General features: G+C 34.6%; 1 protein-coding gene across 7 annotated transcripts in view; it reads left to right on the top strand.

Moving 5' to 3' along the window:
* LOC111052521 (protein split ends) overlaps positions 1-21,322 on the top strand; it is a 151,588-nt gene that overhangs the window by 50,528 nt on the left and 79,738 nt on the right. For 6 of the 7 annotated variants that reach the window (XM_039438144.1, XM_039438139.1, XM_039438159.1 and 3 more), the window contains exon 2: positions 12,161-12,415. In XM_039438144.1, coding sequence (XP_039294078.1) covers positions 12,161-12,415 — 255 coding nt within the window. Of the gene's footprint in view, positions 1-12,160; positions 12,416-20,933; positions 21,289-21,322 lie in introns of those variants that run through there. The other variant, XM_039438169.1, reaches the window with a different exon arrangement.

Genomic DNA, 21,322 nt, shown 5'->3' with positions numbered 1-21,322 from the left:
GTCGTTGCAACGTCCACGACGACACTTCATTGTATTGCAGCCGCAACCACCGCCTAAAAAGGTGTCCATGTTCCGTGGCCGATTTCTTCGATCACTTCTTTCTGGTTTCTTCATTATTTCCTCTCTTCTTCCAATCACTCTGTATCTCTTTTCCTTTGACTGCCATTTTAGATTTTGGTGGGCATATGCATTGTCTCCAAGTCGTCTCTGCTTAGGCTACACTGTTGGATTCCCAAAACTTGTATATTCTACTTATCAAAGGGATTCAAAAGATTCATTGAGTTTTCCATTGAGAAAAACGTATTGAGATTGGGCATTGAAACTCTATGTTCAATTCAAGAAGTTGTATTCTAAATGCTTTAATTCTTGAACAATTAAATTAATTGGTGTCAACTGTACTCGGTGGAAAAGCAATGAAGAGATTTCAATTTTAAAGTAGGATATTATAGTGCTGTCAAGGTAAATAGGTTAAGGGTAAATGTTTCAAGCCTTCTGCCAATCTATCAACTGTCATTGATTCCTTTTCTCAAGATTCAGGAAACCATATATTAAACCATGATACAGGAGGGGCTAATTGTGATTCATTCTACTGTCCCAATTGTTATGACTACATTGACAGCTGGATTACAACTCCAATTCCTCAAGATAGTTCATAGCGAAGATAGAAAGGTTGAACTGTTACTAGTAATTTATCAGCAACATAATATATTGATGGGATATTAAAAGCATTCGAGAAAATTAGCAAGAAAATTGAAAGGTTCCAAATATTATTTATTCTTATACAACCAAAAATGTGCAAAAGGCTTGTATTGACTTGTATAAACGAATGACAGGTACGACTCCAAATGTAACTGCTTGTCAAATAATTATCTGTTGATAAAGTCTGCATAATTTGATTTGCTTTATTTGCATGTTGGTGTGATGCGGGTAAGCCACAACCAGCATTTCCATGTTGAGCCAAGGTGTAGGCTACAGTCTTTTTTGGCATGTCTGTCCATCGGAGCAGAAGTTGTTGCTTGGTTTGTGTTGTTGTTTTTGATGATCCAGCAGCAGCCCACTGCAACCTGCCGAAAGAACGTGTCTAGCCTTGAGGCAGCCGAATCCCACGGCCTTCTGATTGGCCGGCCACTCGGCGGAACGGATGCAAGCAAATCTTCGTTGGTCTCACTCTATCTCTGCTCAAATTTATATCTCGGTCTCACTCCCCCGTACCCGATCACTTTGGCCGATGTCCATCGAAAACTTGTGGGTGGGCAGTGCTCCTCTCACGTCCTTGATCGCTCAAACAACACATCTCTCCAAACTGCGCAGTTGCCTTCTGGCCAGATGGTTAAAGTCCCCAAACTTCTTGCTTTATTCAATATTCCAGTTCTATGTTGCAATGTGATGTCTATCTTACGTCCTATGGTTGAAGGTCTTCAAACTTTTTGCTTTATTTAATATTGCAATATTATGTTGCTACGAGATGTCTTGTCTTACGTTCCATTTCAGGTTGCAAGTTTGAAATAACATGTTTCAATTCCCTTCACCTGTTGTAATTCGGTGAACACTGAACAAGAAACAATTATCTATCAGGATAGAATTGTAATGTAATGAAAATGGGAGTTGGGTCTGGTCACTTGTTTATAATAGATAACATAGAAGTAGATTTCTTGCTTCTTCTTTCATCAACGGGTTCTAAAGCCTTTAATTATTATTTCACTTCTATAAAAGTCTTTAGTATTTATCTTTCCACTTCATTGATCGTAAGATGTATTATATAGAAAATATAGTGTAGAACTAGACGATTGAGTTTTCTCATATTTCTAACTCTTTTGTCTCACAAGAAAATATCATCCATTTCTATTTATCGATACAATAATTTCTATGATGTGAAAAATACAGTATAAAATCATGCGATCTTTATTGTAGTGTTTATTCGTTCTACGCGATAAAATAGCAATAAACTCATTTTTACTTCCAATAGTAAAGTTTGATGTAATGTGCTAGTTGTCTGTGTTCTTTCAATTGTTATCATCTCAACTATTGTAAGTACATGACATCTAGAATACAGTCTTTAGACACAGTGATGTGCGTGAACTTAATTCTTGTACCGGTACTGAATTGCAAAAATAACATTGATAGCAAGATTAGAGAATTCCTTACCCAAAATTTATCTTTCATAAATTCACTTTACTCGTTGAAACACTGAATATGAGACGTGAAGTTTATTAGTTGTTTTTATATAAATTATTGACTCTAAGATGGAATTTACGTTTGAAAAGTCGACACCATGAATGCATAGTAGTACGGTCTCTGTCAACTGCGCGCCGTATATTCTCCAGTTATGCAAACAGCAACACAGCCACAGACCATTCGCTCATCCTGCTTAGTCACAACTTTTTCTCCCATCCACTGAAATTCTCAAGTACGGTCTTCTTCACTCTTCATGCATTCAAAGAACTTTTGGCTTTTATGCATCTCTATTTAATAATTGGCCTGTGATGATTATAATAATTTACGTAAGCATCAGAATAATATTTATGATATATTGTTTATAGTTTATACTTTACCAAAATTGCAAGACTTTAATATAAAAGTCAGGTGTTAGAAGAGAAATATGACTCACTTATTTATGAAGTGTTTATCCATCTTATGTGATGGATCTCATGAATATCCACTCATTTTCTCAATCGTAATTTATTGTATGTTGCCTTTTTCAATTACTGTAGTTAACTCAATTATTACATTGTTGAGTAACCTATGTTGGCTTCTTTTAGAAATCCATGAGCATGAGTGATCCAAGAATATTACTTGATAGTGAATAAATACGATGTTTTGGGCTTACCTAATTAAAATATAACATATTAAGAGACAGAAAACACAATACGTCATTTGTCTATTTTAAAATTGAGAATTGATTTCTTTACTGTACTGTAATGATGATATACGATGATAAGAAGATCAATCAATCATCTTGTTGCATACTTTGGTTTTTTCTACTTATTGATCATGAGTTATAAAATATTGAAGAATCCCTTCACCATTTCAATCGCAAATAACCTTGATGGATAATGCCAATAAAGGCTTTTCTCTCGAAAATTTCGCAATTTTGAGTTGAAACTTTGCTGCATGGTTCACACTAGATTGTGATGGGTTTTTTTACGAGTACGTTACATTCTTGCAGTTTGAAAATGTTCAACCAATTGAGAATAGACCACAGGTAAAAACTTCATTCATCCAATTTCAGAGCCCAATTATGCTGTTAGCATAGGTGTTGGTGTTGGGTGCCTCCAACGAGGTTGTGATATAAATGAAGCTTTGCATGTTTTGCTGGCGAGGAGCCAGAGGAGAAGTTAGTCTCGAGTACTAATGGGGCTTGCCTCCGTGCCAGTGCCAGGTGCCCCTTCTATTTCTGTCCTAAGGTGTTATTTCTACTGAAATAGACATTCCCTCTCCCTTGTTCGATTTTTCTCAGCGGGGATTTTCTCGTCCAGTCATTGGTGGATTCCGCGTAGGCCTACTTTGGCTCATCCTCGTCCATCACTCACAGCTATCGTGTGAAATTTGAACGGCTGACAGAATAGATGCACTGCACTTCATAACAGATTAAAACTGCAGTGAGTTTTGCTATAGTTTGGAGACATGCACGAATTAGGTTATTTCATGCTATGCCCCTGCTATGTGATCTGTCAATAAATTGAACAATAAAAAGCGAAATTACTGACTAGCAGTTTAGCAAAACTAAAAATACTAATAATAGCAATAAGTGTGTTTAGATTTCAAGTTGTAAGTTGTAACTAATTACAGAATAGATTGAAGACCTTTTGATCACCAGTGAGTTTAATCATGATTCTATGGTTCCTAGACTATACCATACAGAATTATTATGGTTGATAAATTTCAGATGATATGAGTCATCCTCTATTCGTAACCAATCACTATGACAACTACTATAGTAATATTATTAATTAAATACTCAATAACAATTGCACATGTAATGGTAATGTAATGAAAAAGTACTCAATGTGAACTCATTGGGAGAGAATTTTCAAATTGGTTATGTTTAATATGTTTAAATTAATTATGTTTTCTTGGGGTTTCAGCTGATTTTTATAGAAATACATTTCAACTTTTGCTCATTGACCTCTCTCTACTTCATAGCTAACACTAGGAATTGATAAAGTTTTTCATTGAGAAAAGTTTTTGTTGAATTTGTTAGTATTTCGTTATTCGAGAGAATATTCACATAGAAGCCAAAGTTTTCGTTCTTGAACGGGTTGAGTTATTGATTGGCTAATGCCTGCCTGATTCGTACGGTTCAACCTCTAGAGTACATTCCAACGATGTGAAGAGAAGCCTTTCTCTGCCCTACACTTGATTTGTCCTCTCTGTAATCTTCTGTGCAATGTATAAATAGAAATAACGTATAACGAGAACCGGCAACACTGCAGCTAAAACGCTGTATGTAGTAAGATAACGTGCTATCGTGTTATCAAAAAGTCGTCACAGGTCACAGTGTCTTACATAAAAAACGTTTCGACTAAAGTGCGAGTACGCTCTAGAATGAGCCTACTCATCATTTTCAATGACGGTTAAAATGTGTAATAAAATAATGTTGATGAATTAATATAATAACACGTTCTCGTGTTTGAATTTATCATGATAAAAAGTGACATCCCAAATGATTCTTCTCAATTGAAGGAAGTCAATGGGAAGGAAGTCACAACATCCCAATTATAATTCAATATAAATTATATTGAATCTAGTATTATATTTGAATCTCATTCAAATCAATATGTAATTGAATGTGTCATCTGTAAGTGAATTTGTGATTGCAATAATAATCTCACTAAGGACTTCTATGATCAGATAAGTAATATTTAAAATAATTCTATCACTAATGTAATTTGCCAAAACAATGCTCATAGTCTTTCAGAAATACTGGAAATGTGTTATAAAATGTTTTGCTCAAAAATGCTTTAATTGGCAATATTTTCGTTTCTGAAAAAGGTTGCATGGTTTTCATAAAAACCTGTAATGGGAGAATTTCCCTGAATTACTAAAGAAATGATAGAATGCATTTTGATAATTGGTGAGAAGTTTGTTGAAAATGTGTTTTGTTGATTAAAAACAGTGGGAGAAACCTGAGACAGGTGGGAAAAGAGATTGAAGAGCGTAGAACCGTAGGTAATTGTTGTGATGGAAGAGAGCCGGATAAGATGTAAAAGCTAGGCGTGAGACAATAGCAGTAGATGAGAAAAGCTCTTTGAATTCAAACGACAAAACTAAAAGAAATATTGTTTTACGTGGGCCAAGGAGGTTTTGTGAGTGGTGAGTGCTGGCGCAACTCGTGGTAACGTGGCAACAGAGCTGCTTGCCGTGGCAGGTGAGTGAGTCACACCAGAATCGGCAACACTGCTCGAGGAAAACGGCAGCAGGATGATCCTCGCCCCCTCGCCACCTCTTCCTCGGAGTGACGTGACCCGAGAGCAGAACTCCTCCATCCTCCAGCCGAGAGCTGCAACTTGGAAACGTGAAAGCAGAGAGACTATCACGCCACTGGCCACGCAATCACAAAACCAGCACCTATTGCTGACAGAAGATACGAGTACCCAGCTTAGACACTCAACTGAATTACGTACTTTTCTGAGATGGCATGCCACAATGGCTGCCAGGCCACTAGTTCTTCAACCAGCCGAGCAGGTGGTGCTTAGGAAAAAATTGCTCGGCCGGTGTTTCAGAAAAATGCCGGAAGACATCAACATCATTGAAGAGAACCTGATCTACTTGAACCATTATCGAGTTGAAACTAACTTGTAGCTGGTCTCTTTGCATTTGGAAAAGATTCACAATAATTTGCAAATTTCAGATAGTATTTTAAAACTAGAATCAAACAGTACGAATTTAAAGAAATTCTAAATAAATAAATTCTACAGGTATTGATGGTTCTGTCACGACAAAACGCTTGATATTGCAGCAGCCTTATGGGGACAGAGCTTTTTTCTCGTGATTGACCTCACTCGAACCAATTGAAAAATATATTATTGGAGTATTCTATTATTATTCGCTGTTTATTTCATATTTCCTTATTAAAAACACTTTTTTGGAAGTGAGTAACCTACCAAAGAGTAGTTCCTGATAATATTGACTGAAAGTTGCAAATCAACTCAATTCCCAGTATCAATAATACGTATTATTATTTTTGATTCATGAAGGTCCTGTCAACGTCAGTAGTATGATTTCAAAGTCAGAAACATTTTCAAAATGAATTACTGATGTTACTAAATTTATTTCCACTATTGATACTTGAAGCATTGGCATTTGGAAGCTTTAAATTCTTTCAACTCAATCGTACCTCTGGAAGATATCATTTCCACTCACTCATAAACCCAACAAAATACCATGGTAGAATTCCATGTGTTGTCTTATTTGTCATTTATTGTCTGTGCTAATAGTAGTAATGATAAATAGAAACAATGTCCTTAGGGAGTATAATGCCAGTCATCATCATCCGAGAAGAATAATGCCAGTTTGAATTCTCCTTTTTTATCTCCTCTACATACTTGACAGTTTATCTGAGCGATTTTCAATGTGATAATCTCATTCAGATTCTTGGGGTCTAGAAGCTATAGTGAGATCCACGTTATAATGGCAGTTATTTGATTAGAAATGATGTTGCTATCATTGTCTATCATATGATAAAGCAGATAGCGCTATCCTTTTCTAGTTCTGTTTTTAAAATGTAGAAATATAATCAATTAGCAAAATATGTATGAACAAATAGATATACCGGCAATCTTCAATAGAAGGCAGCGGCAAGGAAAAGAATCGGCAACGCTGTACTCCTCTCTTTCTCCACTTCCATTACTTATTTATTTATTCATCATTTGCAATCAACTTAAGGACATAGAAACAGACTAAAGTCTTTCAGTCCAAAACTTCTTTTCATCCCAATTTCATGAAATAAATTGTCCAAATAAAGGTTATGTGCGACTTTTCAATTCTCACTAACTTCCACATTGAAAAGAAAAACACAAACACTAGAAACAATTAATTTTGAATTTAGAAAGATTAAGATCCGAAATGATAACAAAATTCATTCTACTTAGCATTCAAAACTGTAAAATAAATATTAATTTTAAATAAATAACTGAAATAATATAATAAATAAATTTATAACGTGGACCTCACTATATTCAAGTTCTCATTAGTTCTCTATTGTTGAACAACTTAATAAATTTAATGCGTGTTGTTCAGATGTCCTTAAGGTGCGTACAGATATATGCGCCGCGAATATGAGCAATTCACTTTTAATCAGCTGATTATATCTGTATTTTTACAGAAACGGTAAGATGCAAATATAAAAAGCTTGGCATCAGCTGATTAAAAGTGAATTGCTCATGTTCGCGGCGCGTAAATCTGTACGTACCTCTATACATGCATTTAGTCATTGAAATTTCAGTTTTTTTATTACCTTGAGTTTGGTTCGTTCACTTTTCTAAGGATTTTTTAAAAATAAATACTATCTGGAAGATGAAGAAGAAGATAAATATTATCAATTAGCATTATATTCTGAAAGAAGATAAATATTATCCTAGAATATTCTGAAAGAAGGAGTAGATAAATAATAACAAGATTATCATTAGCATTAATTACCCGACGTCTGAATCAGTAGACACCTATATATACATTGAAAGCATGAGAGTAGACAGTAGGCCTACATGAACCTAAATAGATTATTTTTATGCTGACACCTGATATGTTTCATAGTAGTATTGAATATTATTGAATCCTTCAATGAAGATTCGTTATTGATATACGTGAAGTGAAATGTTATAATTGTATCAAGTAATTGTTATTCAACAACAGTTAATCATAGAGTTTATATCCATACAGATATACTGTGCTTTCAAACAATGTCAATTTGTGAATATAATTATATTATTATTATTATTGTAAACATTTGCTTTCTCATGATGAATGAACAATGTGATATAATATCACAGAATACAATAACAAAGCACTGAAATGTTTCATCAAGCATGAACATCAAGGGCTACCGTGAAAGATAATATTCCATATTTATTTACCATATTCATCATTTTCCATGGAGCTAGCCTTCGAAATTCATTTTCGACCCGATTAGATACGCATACCACATTATTTCACCAGTAATAGAGAATTTGAATTGTTTGTCCGTAAATTTTATTTTAGCTGTTCAAATAACAGCGGAGATCTTGAGCACGAACATTGTATCTATAGAAAGCCGGCTTCCCTACGAAAAGAACGAGCCCAGTCATTGTGAAAGCTGAACAAGAAATCTGGCAACGCAGCCTGCCAGCGTGGGTTGGATGCTCGTGAATTCTGCTGAGCGCCGACCGAAGGATGCTCGGCGGGCGATTGTGCCGACCGAGCTCCGGCCTTGTTTTCTCTATTATTCCTTGCTTTTTCACAATTTTCTCCGGTTTTCTTCTAGATTTTTTCTACTCCATCCATCTCTAAAAATACATTAACGTTCACTATTCTATATTTTCGGAAAATATTCAGCATTTTATTTCATATTTACCTTTTAAAACACTTCATACATAGAATGTTCAGAAAAACAAAACAGATTCTCATCACAAAAGTTACCATTTTTAAATCATAAACCATCAATAAATAAAATAGAATAATAACAGCAATAGATTGGAACAAGGGCATTGATAACGCCGCAATAAGCATGATATTTCTTGAAATTCAATGAATTACCTGCTATGAACTATATGTCTAACTAACTACCAATACTATGATTTTTGGTATTCCAGTGGAATTCACCATTACAGTACTATTTTTATAACAACTCTGCAATATCCATTTCATTCAGCTCCATAATGTACTGTGTTCCATACTTTATGAAACAAGTTGTTTTTCTCCTTTTTTTATCTATTCATGCTCGTTCTTCAAACATTACTCTACATGGAAGATTGATTTCTCTAGGCTTTACCATTGATGAGTGAACTCATATAATTTTTTATTAGTTTCTTCCAACATCAATAATCAATTTTGAAGAAATCTTCGATTTCTTATTGAAATTTTGGATGATATAATAGCCAGTTGCTGTCATTGATTCATACTGTACATCTGATCATACAGAAGCTGTGGATTTATCAAGAAGCCTTCAGGAATAATTTACACTTCTGAATGTTGGATTCATTACTCATCCAATAATGCTTGTTCTAATCAAATGTGTCTTTGCACAAGAAACCGTAAGTAGACCTCAAAATTGTATTTCATGAGCCCCATATCTGAAAAATCTTAATTAGCCAATATAGCTTCATAATCCACAGCTTTTTCAGCCATGGGGCTTCTAGCATCGTGCCAGGTAGAAAATAGAATACGATGTCAATCATCATTCACTATTCTGCATAATTTTCCAAAATAGATTTTGCAGCAGCTCCGATGCATTCTTTCCCACACTTATGACGTTTCAAACAATCAAGTTTAAAAGTGTTTCAATAAATAATCAATAATCAATATTCAATAATGACGCTTTTATTCAATCTGAAGCTTCTCTGAATATTGAATAAAATTCCAATGTTGAGATGTTATATTATGCAACGTCAAATATGGAAAGTCAATCATGGCTAGCACGTTGATGATAATACATGGTTTTGATAACTGAATAAGATACAATACTAATACAATAATTTTCCCTTAATAATTTTAATAAGATACAATAATTTTCCCTTGAAAATTCTAGAACGGATGTACAGTAATATTAATTAAATTTCTAGACTAACATCTGAGCATCCTAGATTGTCAGTGTTTCTGAATACAGAATAAGTAGTGACCTATAACATTTGAATATTATTCAAAATTATGTGGCCTGACGGTAGAGAATGTCTGCAGTTGTCCTCGGTTCTCCAAAAAGTTCGCATGATTTTTGGAAGGTTGATGGTCGGTTTTCAAGTCTTGTACAAAGTAGACTAGACACGACGCCACCGATCTGTACTCTGTACTCTGTTATTGAGAGCTGCTCGACTCGACTGCAGGCTATGCTGGGCTGCAGGTCGACCTGATGTTGACCGAGCTCTACTGCGCATGCTCTGTGACAGCCAATACGAATCGAGAGGCCGGATTGGAACAGTGATGGCCGCCAGCTTCTACTGCGTTTTATTTTACAAAACTCGGGCCTGTTTTATAGCTTCGTGTTGCGCTCTCTCCGACCGAAAAAACCGTCCATTTTTTACAACACCAGGTCTCTCGGCTTCCACTGCGGTGTTGCCGGCTTGAGCGTATTCTTTGCTATAATCATAACGAGGAGTCCCCATAATTTTCAGGTGTACCCGGTCGAGAGAGCTACAATTTCGGTCGTTACATGTTGCAGGAAGGGAACCACCATTACTCCTCCAAGCCTCAGCCTGACCTCATATAAAACCAGACTATCTCTCTCACTGTTTTCGTTAGTGCTCGTTACTCCGAAGCTGAAATAATAGGCTTCTTATTGAAGCTTTGTGGGAATGATGCTCTTATTCATTCGATGGAGAAATCCTCCTGATAAAAGCTTCTAGTATAATATAACAAACTTTCATGAATGATGGTCATTCTTCAAAGTGAATTGAAATTGAGTATTTTTGAAGAAAATTATGAAAATTGATATTCTAAACCCAGCTTTCAACGTTGATGTATTTTTAAATAATTCGGGTAGAATGAAATCTAATGAATATACGTTACCATCTATGTACATTACCACCATGTTATATTCTATTTATGCTGTCCTAAAAAAATAAATACAAATATATTTAACATCTGTCCAAAACAACAAACAAACATCTGGCTGCTAAACAACACTGACAAATAGTGGTCAAGTGATATTAGATATAACATATCAATAAGTAAATCAGATGACGATTTATTTATGTTCAAAATACATGGCTTGCGGATTATGTTGTAAAACAGTTGAAACCTTGAAATACGTATTTCTTTTTACATATTGACTTCAAAAATCATGTACATTAAATGAATTTGGTACTATCTTTTTTAAATTTGTTTGCTTTTCATGATTGTTTTGACATGCTTTGCCATGTCACAATCTCACACAATGTGAGAATTTGTGTTTAGAGGGTTGCATAACTGACTCCTGCAAACGATAATCTAATCTCAAATCACAATACAAATGACTAATCCACCTCCTACTGAAAAAAGGTGTGGAATTATATTTTAATGTTAGTTGAGCCCTTACTGGCTGAAATACGTAATTGCTTAGCACTTCTATCTCACAATAATTCTGTCGTATAATAATACTATCACTACCGAAAGATCGTCTGTGAGTTCAAAAAAACTATAAAAATGTTGAGTACAATAATCTTATATCAGGAAAGTGCACCGTAATCTTGATACTATACTAGCTTGATATTATGGCAATCCAAATGATAATTTTATGTATTTATTGGAGACTTTCACAGGACTAAGATACTATTAAATTGAACCCAGGAAGAAGTATTGATTTTGTGAAGTTTGATTAAATTTTTACAAATGAACTGTAACTTGAAATGAAGTCAATACTTCGCTCACACTAATTTGATTGGCAATTTTCTGTCTATTTTTCACACCTGGAAAGTTTTCCTTTCTCTTTTCTATAACTCTACCGCTCTACCCTTGAATGACAATTGTTTGTTTCCTTTTCTACTATGTTGAAAGATAATTTCTCACTCCTGGATGACTTTCACCTCTCCCATTACTACCCCTAACAATGAATACCAATTACTCAACTACTACGGTCTACAGGTCCGAACTAAGGTTATGTCTTCACTTTTACAAAATTTGAGACTCAACTGTGTGTAACTTTAGCCTCTTCTTGTTATCACCCAACTAATTCCTTCATTGTTTTTTTTCAATGTTTTGCCTTTTTTATATGATTTCATCTCTCAACTGTGTGTAACTTTAGCCTCTTCTATCATATCTCGTTGCATATTTTCCAATTAGTCTCCTCTTTTATATCACCTAACCAATGATTTATCTGTCTATTTTCAAACTGTATCTGATATCATATTTTCACACTTTATCTGTCTAATTTTTAACTGAACAACCTATGGTCATAGAATAGAACAATCTAACATTCACAGAATGAAACAGTCGTATAAGTTTTCTCTGTTTTGGTTAGTAAGCTGACTGACGTTGTTTGTGTTGTGTGTTGCAGTTATGGTCGTGTACAGAGTGTCAAGTTATTGCCGCGCGTCAAAGATGACGAAGGTTCGGGAGTGTGTGCCACGGTGTCGTTCATGGACATTAAGTCAGCGTCGAAGGCGCACAACAACGAACAGAAGTTGGAGGATCGCGCGCTGAGCACCGAGTATCACGAGCCGGCCGCCATTCCTGGGTCGTCTGCCGCAGCCGCAGCCGCAGCTCTGCCACCCCTGCCCCTCTACACCTCCACCCCCAGGTTCTCGCACGGGTCAGTCTTATAACCACTGCATGCTACACTATAAGTAGACTGTAGACACTCATTTGCTAGGCAATAGGTAGACTCTGGAGTTACATAGGACACATATTTGCAAGGCAACAAGACGACTCAAGAAGTTTCTTTGGACAGATTTGCAAGGCAATAGGTAGACTCTAGAGTTACTTTGGAAACCGCTTTGCAATAGTTTACTGCTGGACAGAAAAAAATGCCATTGGTTCCAATGAGGGGTATCTCATATAAAATTTTATTGCACTACAAGAAATTTGAATACAGGTTACACATGTAATTACTTGGTTTACAATCATTTAGTTTCAATATTTTAGTGATACATATATATTCCATTATAAATTTTTACATATATAAAGCCAGTCACACACACATCGATTTTTGGACGATTTTTTTTACCATCCTTATAAATTCTATTAGATTAAACAGATGATGTCAAACAGATGGTGTTTATCATGTTCCGTTTAATCTGGTAGAATTCATAAGGACGGCACAAATCGATGTGAAAGTGTGTAACTGGCCAGTTTGGTGCTTACATACTTCTCTGCCAGGAACATGTACATTTCACTTTTCATCAGCTGATGCTATGTATCTTACTGATCCTGTGAAGCATAGCATCAGCTGATGAAAAGTGAAATGCGCGTGTTCGTGGCGAAGAAGTCTGTACGCACTTGAGATTGCCATTGGTGACTTCTGACACAGTGTATGGTGAGAAGTAGTGATGCTTCTTCATAATGAAAACACAAATATGTAGTCAACTATAACGAATATATGTGGAGAAAAAGACAAACATGTGTCTGCAAAAACACATCATTGTCTTCTTCTTCTTCTTTCAAACAGGGATTAGGCTATTGCCTGTTCCGACTCACATTCTTTTTCATTAATATCATTGAGAGTGTTCATACATTGTCAGATGAACCTCTGTGAACGCTCTTACAAGAACCAGTAATATTTTTCGCTATCCATTTATATCCATATTTTTCGCGAATGAAGACACCATTGGTACTCTTCACAATCTCCACTAATACTAGTGTGGGTGAAAAAAGAACACCATTGTTTCTTATGACAGTGTTCATTCATACTAGTGTAGTTAGAAAATGAACACTATAGTTTCTTATGGAAGTGTTCACACAGGCAGAATCAACATATGTAAATACTCCCTCAAGAACCAGTTATATTATTTTCCTGTCCAGCAGAGCAGAATTGATTGGAAAGCAGAACTTCACGCCTTGAAAAATATAGTAGAGTACCAAAATTTTCAATATTTTCTTACATTGCTAGGATATCCATAAGAATAACATCTAAAGCACTTAGTAAAAAGACAGTACTTATATTCACAAAAATTCTTATATCTTACAAGCTACTATTCGAAATGCAAGAAATACTAGAGAACAAAGAATTTGCATTTGTCAAAACTATTGCAATATTCCCAAACTTGTAGGTAGAAAACTCTCTGGCATAATATAGTGAGCACTAAGTAACATCTATAAAGGATGAGAGAGAACTCATATATTATACAATATGATGCTAGGATTCTCCTATGACCACCAAGTCACATCACCTCAGTTGAAGAAGAGATAACTATTCACATTCAAAATTCATTGCTAGAATTCTTTCAGTAAACGCATTCGGAGCACTAAGCTCCTATAACATCTGAGAGGAGTAAAATCACATTTGAGATATTTTACTACGAAATGTTATTTTTGTATCTCATCCAGAGTAAAAAGTTCCTGTAAAATCTTAAGTGTGCCCAGTTTCGTTTCATCAACCGGAATTATTAATCTGAATTAGCTGTACTTACATATCTCACATAGTGTTAATCGTCGTTAAAATGTATCTCAATTAGTGCTTCCCATCGTATGTATCACTAATATTGGATCTCGTCTATAATGATCTCAACAACTTTATAGTTGAGACTATATAGACTTTATAGTTGAGAGTTGTTCTTCTAGTTGAGTTATATATCTCACTGCTGGGATATCTATTTGAATCAAACCAAGAGCTCTCAATTCAATTTAAATTACGATCAGAATAGTTTCTTGTACACATTACACGTTTTCTGTATAATCATCAGGATCTCACTCTAAGAATTCAGTTTTTGTATGATTAAATATCACTTCTACTTGGAATAGAATAGATTAAAATCTAAAGGTATGAGCTCTGCTACTCATCAGGGCTAGTACCATTTAAATTAGCTTCTATTTCGAACAGAGGCTAACTTCTTGCTAGGATGCTCATTAGATTTACATCTGGAGCATTTCTTTCTAGGATAACCATCAGACACATATTAAGATGCGATTTTCTACATAGGATATCCATTAGATTAAAGCAGAGATCATTTTTATCTTCCTTCATCAGATTCACATTTGGAGCATATCAAATTTCAGTTACCCACTGTGAAGTCTTATTTCAGATTAACCTCTGTAATATATAATCGATCAACTGAATATCTCAAGAATTTAACACTTCAACCACTTTATAATTCTTGATCACTTACTCGTCTTAAGTTTATGTTTCTCGTATTTGTATTTGAATAACCTACTAATACTATACATCAACGTTTTCACTTACGGATTTGGCCATTTCTTATAAGATTTCATTGAGGATATTTTCTTGAAAAAACAATCCCTTACATTAGAAACGTATGTAAAGATTTGATTCTCATAACAGCATTATTTAATAGATCATTTTTAAGATAGACCATCTCTTTTCGCGTATGGGAAAACTTAAATGTTATTAAAAATACAATAACTCATCTTTCAATTAAATTGAAATTGCACTCCTTCTAAAATTATAGTTATAATCAACTTTATACCTTCTCTTTATATGTCCAACCATAGACAATTGATCATCCTATTCAAAGAAATATTATTTAAAATTTATTTGAAAAAAATCAAAGTATGGTATACATATTCATATAATTTGAAGTATCCATTATGTTATTTGATATCATGATAGTCATAATTGCCAAGAGTTTTTTTTTTTATTATGAAATGCGTTATGAGTTTGTTTTCTACATTAAAATTCACCCACACAACTTTTGATTTTTATGAAATATATTTTTTTGTTTAGAGATTTCACCCATTGCCATTGACAAACTTTTCTTTCGTTTCTGTCCTCAAGTAGGCCTACTATCATCGTGTTCTGTGTGGTGTTCAGTAGTGCATGTTTAGATTTAGTTTGGGAAAAGATGCGTCATTAGTGTTGAAACTACCACTAACTACTGAATTGTCTCAAAATGTGCTCACCTTCATACCTTACCATCTCAAGCCTTTCCTTTCTTCCCATCTCATCAGTGTTGATCAGTGCACCCAGGCAATTAGGCACATTGGATTATGATTCTGGATTAATCTCTCACAAATGTGGATACAATGTTGGATACTTCGCGATTGCTATCAGCGGATAAAGCTGATGCCGTACTCAATTTTGGATGCAGTGATGGATTACGCGTGCAAAGTGTGTGCAGGGAATACGTTGTTCAAAATATGTGCTATTAATGAGTGGTGGTGTGCTTTTAGTGTGAGGGTTTTTTGAAAAAAGTTTTGAAAGTGACAAATCAGTGCTCAACCTTGGATTTTACCCCATTTATCACTTACTGTGTACTGTATCAACTGATGATCCATATTCTTTGTCACAAACTGGTAAGTAATTCTCCACACCGGTTCATGGTTATGCTCCGGCACCATAAACCTTATCTTGGTTCCAATATCCTCCCGTATCCTTTAACCTCTTTCTTTACCCTCAGTACTCATAACCGAGGCACTTGAGACAATTTAGTATTGTCTTTATTCCATTACCATTTTAACATACAAATTTGAAAGTTTCATACTTGTTCAATTATTGAATTTCCAATTGAAAAAATGTTAAATAAAATAATATATTGATATTGGCCAAAAGTCAAAGTTTTCAGTTGAAAATGGTTTCAACATTAATAGCGCTCTTTATGTTTTTGTGTGGTTATTGTGATGTGGGAAAATTATTCTTTTTTGTTTGTGGAAATGTGTTGTTATTCGTCCATCGTCAATCTTTTGTTTTTGTTAAATAATTTGTGTTATAATATAAAATGCCTTCATGTACAAAAAATGGAAATTACCTAGGCCTAATATTCAACTTCCTTTAATTACTTCATGATTTATACCAGGAACGATATCCGTAACATAAGTTAAGCTACGTTTACACCAAAGTTGATAACAAAATGTTAATAACTTAATCCTTATAGATTCTATTAAATTGAACATAACTTATCATACACTTGATGAACATATTATGTGTTTGTCAATTTCCGTTCAATCTAATAGAATCTATAAGGATTAAGTTATTAACATTTTGTTAATAACTTTGGTGTAAACCCAGCTTTTTTTTAAAACCCTAGTGTTTTTTCCAATTAGAAAATAATACATCTCTTGCAGAACTTAGAGGTTAGTGAAAAAATAGAACAAGCTAATTAAATCCAACTAAATTAATATTCAATTAGGATAAAAAATATTTCTCTTTTTGAAACAATTTTAAGATATCAATTTAAAATTAGGTGTTGAAAGGGCTTATAAGAGTTAGGACAACCTTATGATTACTGACATTACACTTCTCATATAATAAAAAATGTTTATGATTGAACGGTAGAGTACCGGTACATAATCATATAAAACAGTACAGTTATCTCTATTATACAGTACAGTGTAGTCAAATGTATATCTTCAATTACCAAAATTAGTGTCACATCCATCCACATTCTTGATTCTCAGGAATGATCTGATTCTTCCAAGTAATGAGAATGCTGACAATCTACTGTTGAAATACTGACAATTGCTGTTGAAAGTCTACTACTGCTGTTAAATGTGCCTTGATTATTCATGAACAATCTATTCTGCAGAACAACTGGTTGATTGAAGTTCTTACATCAATAATTAGTAAATCCTACTAATTATAACATTCCTTCTAAAGTTGTCTTCTCTGAGCTTTCATTTACTCGTGTACTACGTTAGATCACAAATGGTTTCTACTAATGAATGTACTCAAAATGCACCAGACATTTGTTTCTGTTCAACAACTATTGATTAAAAAAGAGCAACAGCAATGTTTAGAATGTTGGATTCTGAAATGGTGGCATGTTGTGTACTGAGTAGACAGCAGTGAGTATGAGTACCGAGTGCACAGCCAACTGACCTAGCTTGAACCAGTTGTTTGCAACCTGTTGGGGTGTGTATTCCCGCCCGTTGTTGTTGTTGTTTGGGTTTGGCGGGAAAATGATGTTTAGTGGTCACTGAAGCGCGGCTAATAGTGATGAGGAGGGTGGCGGGTGGGGGTTTTCAACTCACAGATCGCAGGGCTCTGTGATGGTGATCTCACATCCTCTGACCTTTTCTCGTTGCTGGTTTTCTTTGTTCACAAGTACACGAATTTCGTAACTTATCGAGAAGCGTCTCTACTCCACCCTGGTAGTATAGTATATTATACTATACTATACTATTTATAATAAAGCGCCTTGGCCAGAGAAGTTGGCTGGAGTCGTGCAGAGCAGGCTTCTTTACTTGTTGCTTGGCTGGAGAAGTAGAAGAGCCTGGAGGCCACTGGAGTCGAAGCCAAGGCGACGGTGTTCCGTGTGCTGTGAGGTCAGGCTGGAGCTGGACTGGAGATGGAGCTACATTCAGGTTAAGTCGATCCACTTCCGTAACCTGATAGGGACTTGTGTCACCATGGTGAAGCCACACAATTTTGTTGCTCCACAACACCTATAATGAAAGAAGATGTTTCCAGTAAATTGAAAATCATCCAGCTAATGAATTCGTGTGGAACGGAATTGGACGGGCTTGTAGAGTATATTGGGAGTAACTGTTAACAAAAGTTACAAAAAGTTATTACTTTCACATTGCACAGCAGTTTATGCTCAAAGTAGCCCAATTAGGTGTACTTCAGTTTTTAATTCAATAATTAAATTTATTAACTTATTTTATTTACTTGTTGATACAATTACAAATTGAAACATATCATTCATATAAATTGATAAAACTTTCTATTTAAATTAGAGAATAGACCTACTTGGTGTTTCAATGTACGGTGTGAGTGTCCAAAATGTAGATTATACCTCTGATCCCTCCACCACCCATTTCAAAGTCAGCTCATTACATTTCTTAATGTTGAAATTGTTTAAATGAATTAAAGCTGTACGAGTGCTCTTTTCGTGCAGCAGAGACTGTTATTTCACTAGTCAACAGAAAAGAGGTAACATAATCATTCTATAACCATTGAAATCTCTGATATCAGATGGATTAGAATTTTGCCAATTATCCATTCATGAGGTTTTCAATTCAATTTCGTGCTCTAAATAAATATGTTTTTCAAAATCTATGAATGACAAATCTTGTTGGATATTATGTAACGCGAAAAAATGTAGATCATAGATTCATACTGTAAAGCCATGAATATTAGTAGTCTAGCTTGATTGTCTGACGCAGGTCTGTTTACTGTTTTGTGAATAAATCTAGGTACAGTACACAACACACATCCTGGAGAGAAATTTACATGCATAATTCCACAATGTAATCTGTGACTGATCATAACATCAATTTTCCTTGTTTATTCTTACTTTTGACCAAACTTGGCAACAGTGTATTTGAGAGGTCGTGTCAGATGAAACAGCAAAAGCAGAGAGAGAGAGAGGGAGTGAGTGAGTGGTATGGCAACGTTGCAAGCCTGAATTTGTTATAGGTACTGCGTCATCGTCATCAGTCATTGTGGTCTTCTCTATCTTTGTCTGTTATTTGGTTGGTGTCTCTGTCTCACTCGCTCTGGTGCGGCGCCATGGCTGTGGCTGGCCTTGAGTTAGCACACCTACCGGCAGACAGCGCTGAGCGCTCACTGCTCACGTCGTCCATCAACCAAGTTTCCGAGTTGCAGTTGTTTAGGTCTCGACGTTGCCAAGTTTCTACTATGCTGGGCCACTCTTCCTGTTTTCTGTATATTATTCAAGAATCTGGCTCTTTTTTGCACCAGAACGTTGGTGGGTAGCGCAGGTGTCTTTTCGCAAATAGTTGATGTTGATGCAGTTGATAGTCTGCAAGTAATTTCTGATCTGTTGTATTTTGTACTGCACATTAATAATTATTGTTCCCAAGTCAAAATCTGAAAATACTCACACTTATTACAATGTAAAAAGCTCCAGGGTCCTACTTCATGAAAAATGTCATACCTTGCGCCCTCAAAAACGGCTACCACACACAAGAAGTAAATAGTAAGCCAAAAATTGTTTTCAAATTTTTAGTGTATGCTCCTTCTCCTAAATTCTCATGGAACATTTCGCGCGCCTCAGTTGAAAACAATCTCTATCTTAAAAACTCAATTCAGTCATACAATTTCCTTCAATAAATGTTTGTATATTTTACTATTGATATGTTTGTAAATTAGAAGTGATTCTCCATTAATTATTACTAGAATTCTCATGAATTTCCAATTCAGATCCTTTCAACCACAAATGCAGGCAATTACCTATTGATTAAGTTATTAGTTGTTTTGGATTAATCCTATGTCTTATTCTTAGATGTTTGATTGGTAGGGACAGATCAGAATGGCTGAAAATTTGTGATAGTAAAGAGAGCTTGCATATTTTTTATAATTATACTATAGTGATTTAGTCTCTTGTGAGACTTATTTCAAACTGTCTTAGTTAAGGAATTGATATATTTTTTTAAAAGAATTTTTCAGTGACTTTCCAGAGTATAGTATACCTACTAAAATAGTCCAATTTTATGATGAATTTGAAAAGAAATCCAACAGTTAGAAATTGTTTCTTACGTTTGTATTAATTTCATCAATTAGTTTTGGCAGTTCCTTTTCATTTGACGCTATCAACTGATACTTTAGTTGGATGGATATTTCACCACTCATTTAATTTAAATATCAAGGGAAAATACGACCTATAATTTCTCTTTGATTTTAGTATTCATTTTTTTTATTAATAGGTAATTTTCTTTTTTCTAGTACCTTGAACTATAATAAATAAGACATCTTGAGTAGATTTTGACAAATTCGATAAAAAGTGTTTAAAAGATTCTAACTTCAGTAGCTATCAACATATTAAAAAAATATTCTTAATAATAAATTCTAAATAACCTATTTTTAATCTATACAGACGGCTACAATAATTATCATACTCTGATTTTTCTAATTGAGCTATTGAAGACAAATTATACTTATTTCAAGAATTTTTCCTTGCTCCTGATAACAATAATGAGAGAGAAGAAATTAGAGATGATGAACCCCCTATCATCTTCTGCACAGAGAGCATAGAATGTAATTATTGTGTGTTACATGGTACTCTCTGCTTTTACATCATGTTTATTTTTGAGCCCTTAATGCGCACAATTTTCTCAAGATAGAAACACTATCTCGGCTATTATCATCCAGGTTCGGCTTTATCTTATGCCAACCATTATTAGATAATTTTGGTTTTGTTTTCGTTGACTGGTTCGTCGTTATTATTATTCGAAGCAGTGAGGAGGTGTGAGGTTCAGTCAAACAGTTTACAAGTTTGAATATTACATTCCATTTTTCTATGGTTCAGTGGATGACAATTTATTTGTTACTGATCTATGGTCTATTACGATTGTGATTTATTCGGATCAATTCGTTGGGATTCACCCCAATTCATTGAAGATATTTTATTCTCTTCTTATGTAACGTTTAGTGATATTTGACTCCACAAGTTACTAAAATTAACTTTTATTACATAAAAGTTTTTTAATATAATTTACTTTTTTACCCCAATTCATTGAACATATTTTATTCTCTTCTTATTTTACGTTTAGTGATATTTTACTAAAATTTAAATCCTGCATTCCAAGTGAAGCCATCAATCGCATCTTGTAAGTTTTTACATTTTTATTCTAATTTCTTATT

The sequence above is a fragment of the Nilaparvata lugens genome, chromosome 1 (assembly GCF_014356525.2).
Source record: "Nilaparvata lugens isolate BPH chromosome 1, ASM1435652v1, whole genome shotgun sequence".
NCBI lineage: Eukaryota > Metazoa > Arthropoda > Insecta > Hemiptera > Delphacidae > Nilaparvata > Nilaparvata lugens.
The sequence above is the reverse complement of the archived record's forward strand: the minus strand, read 5'-3'. Positions and strand labels throughout refer to the sequence as shown.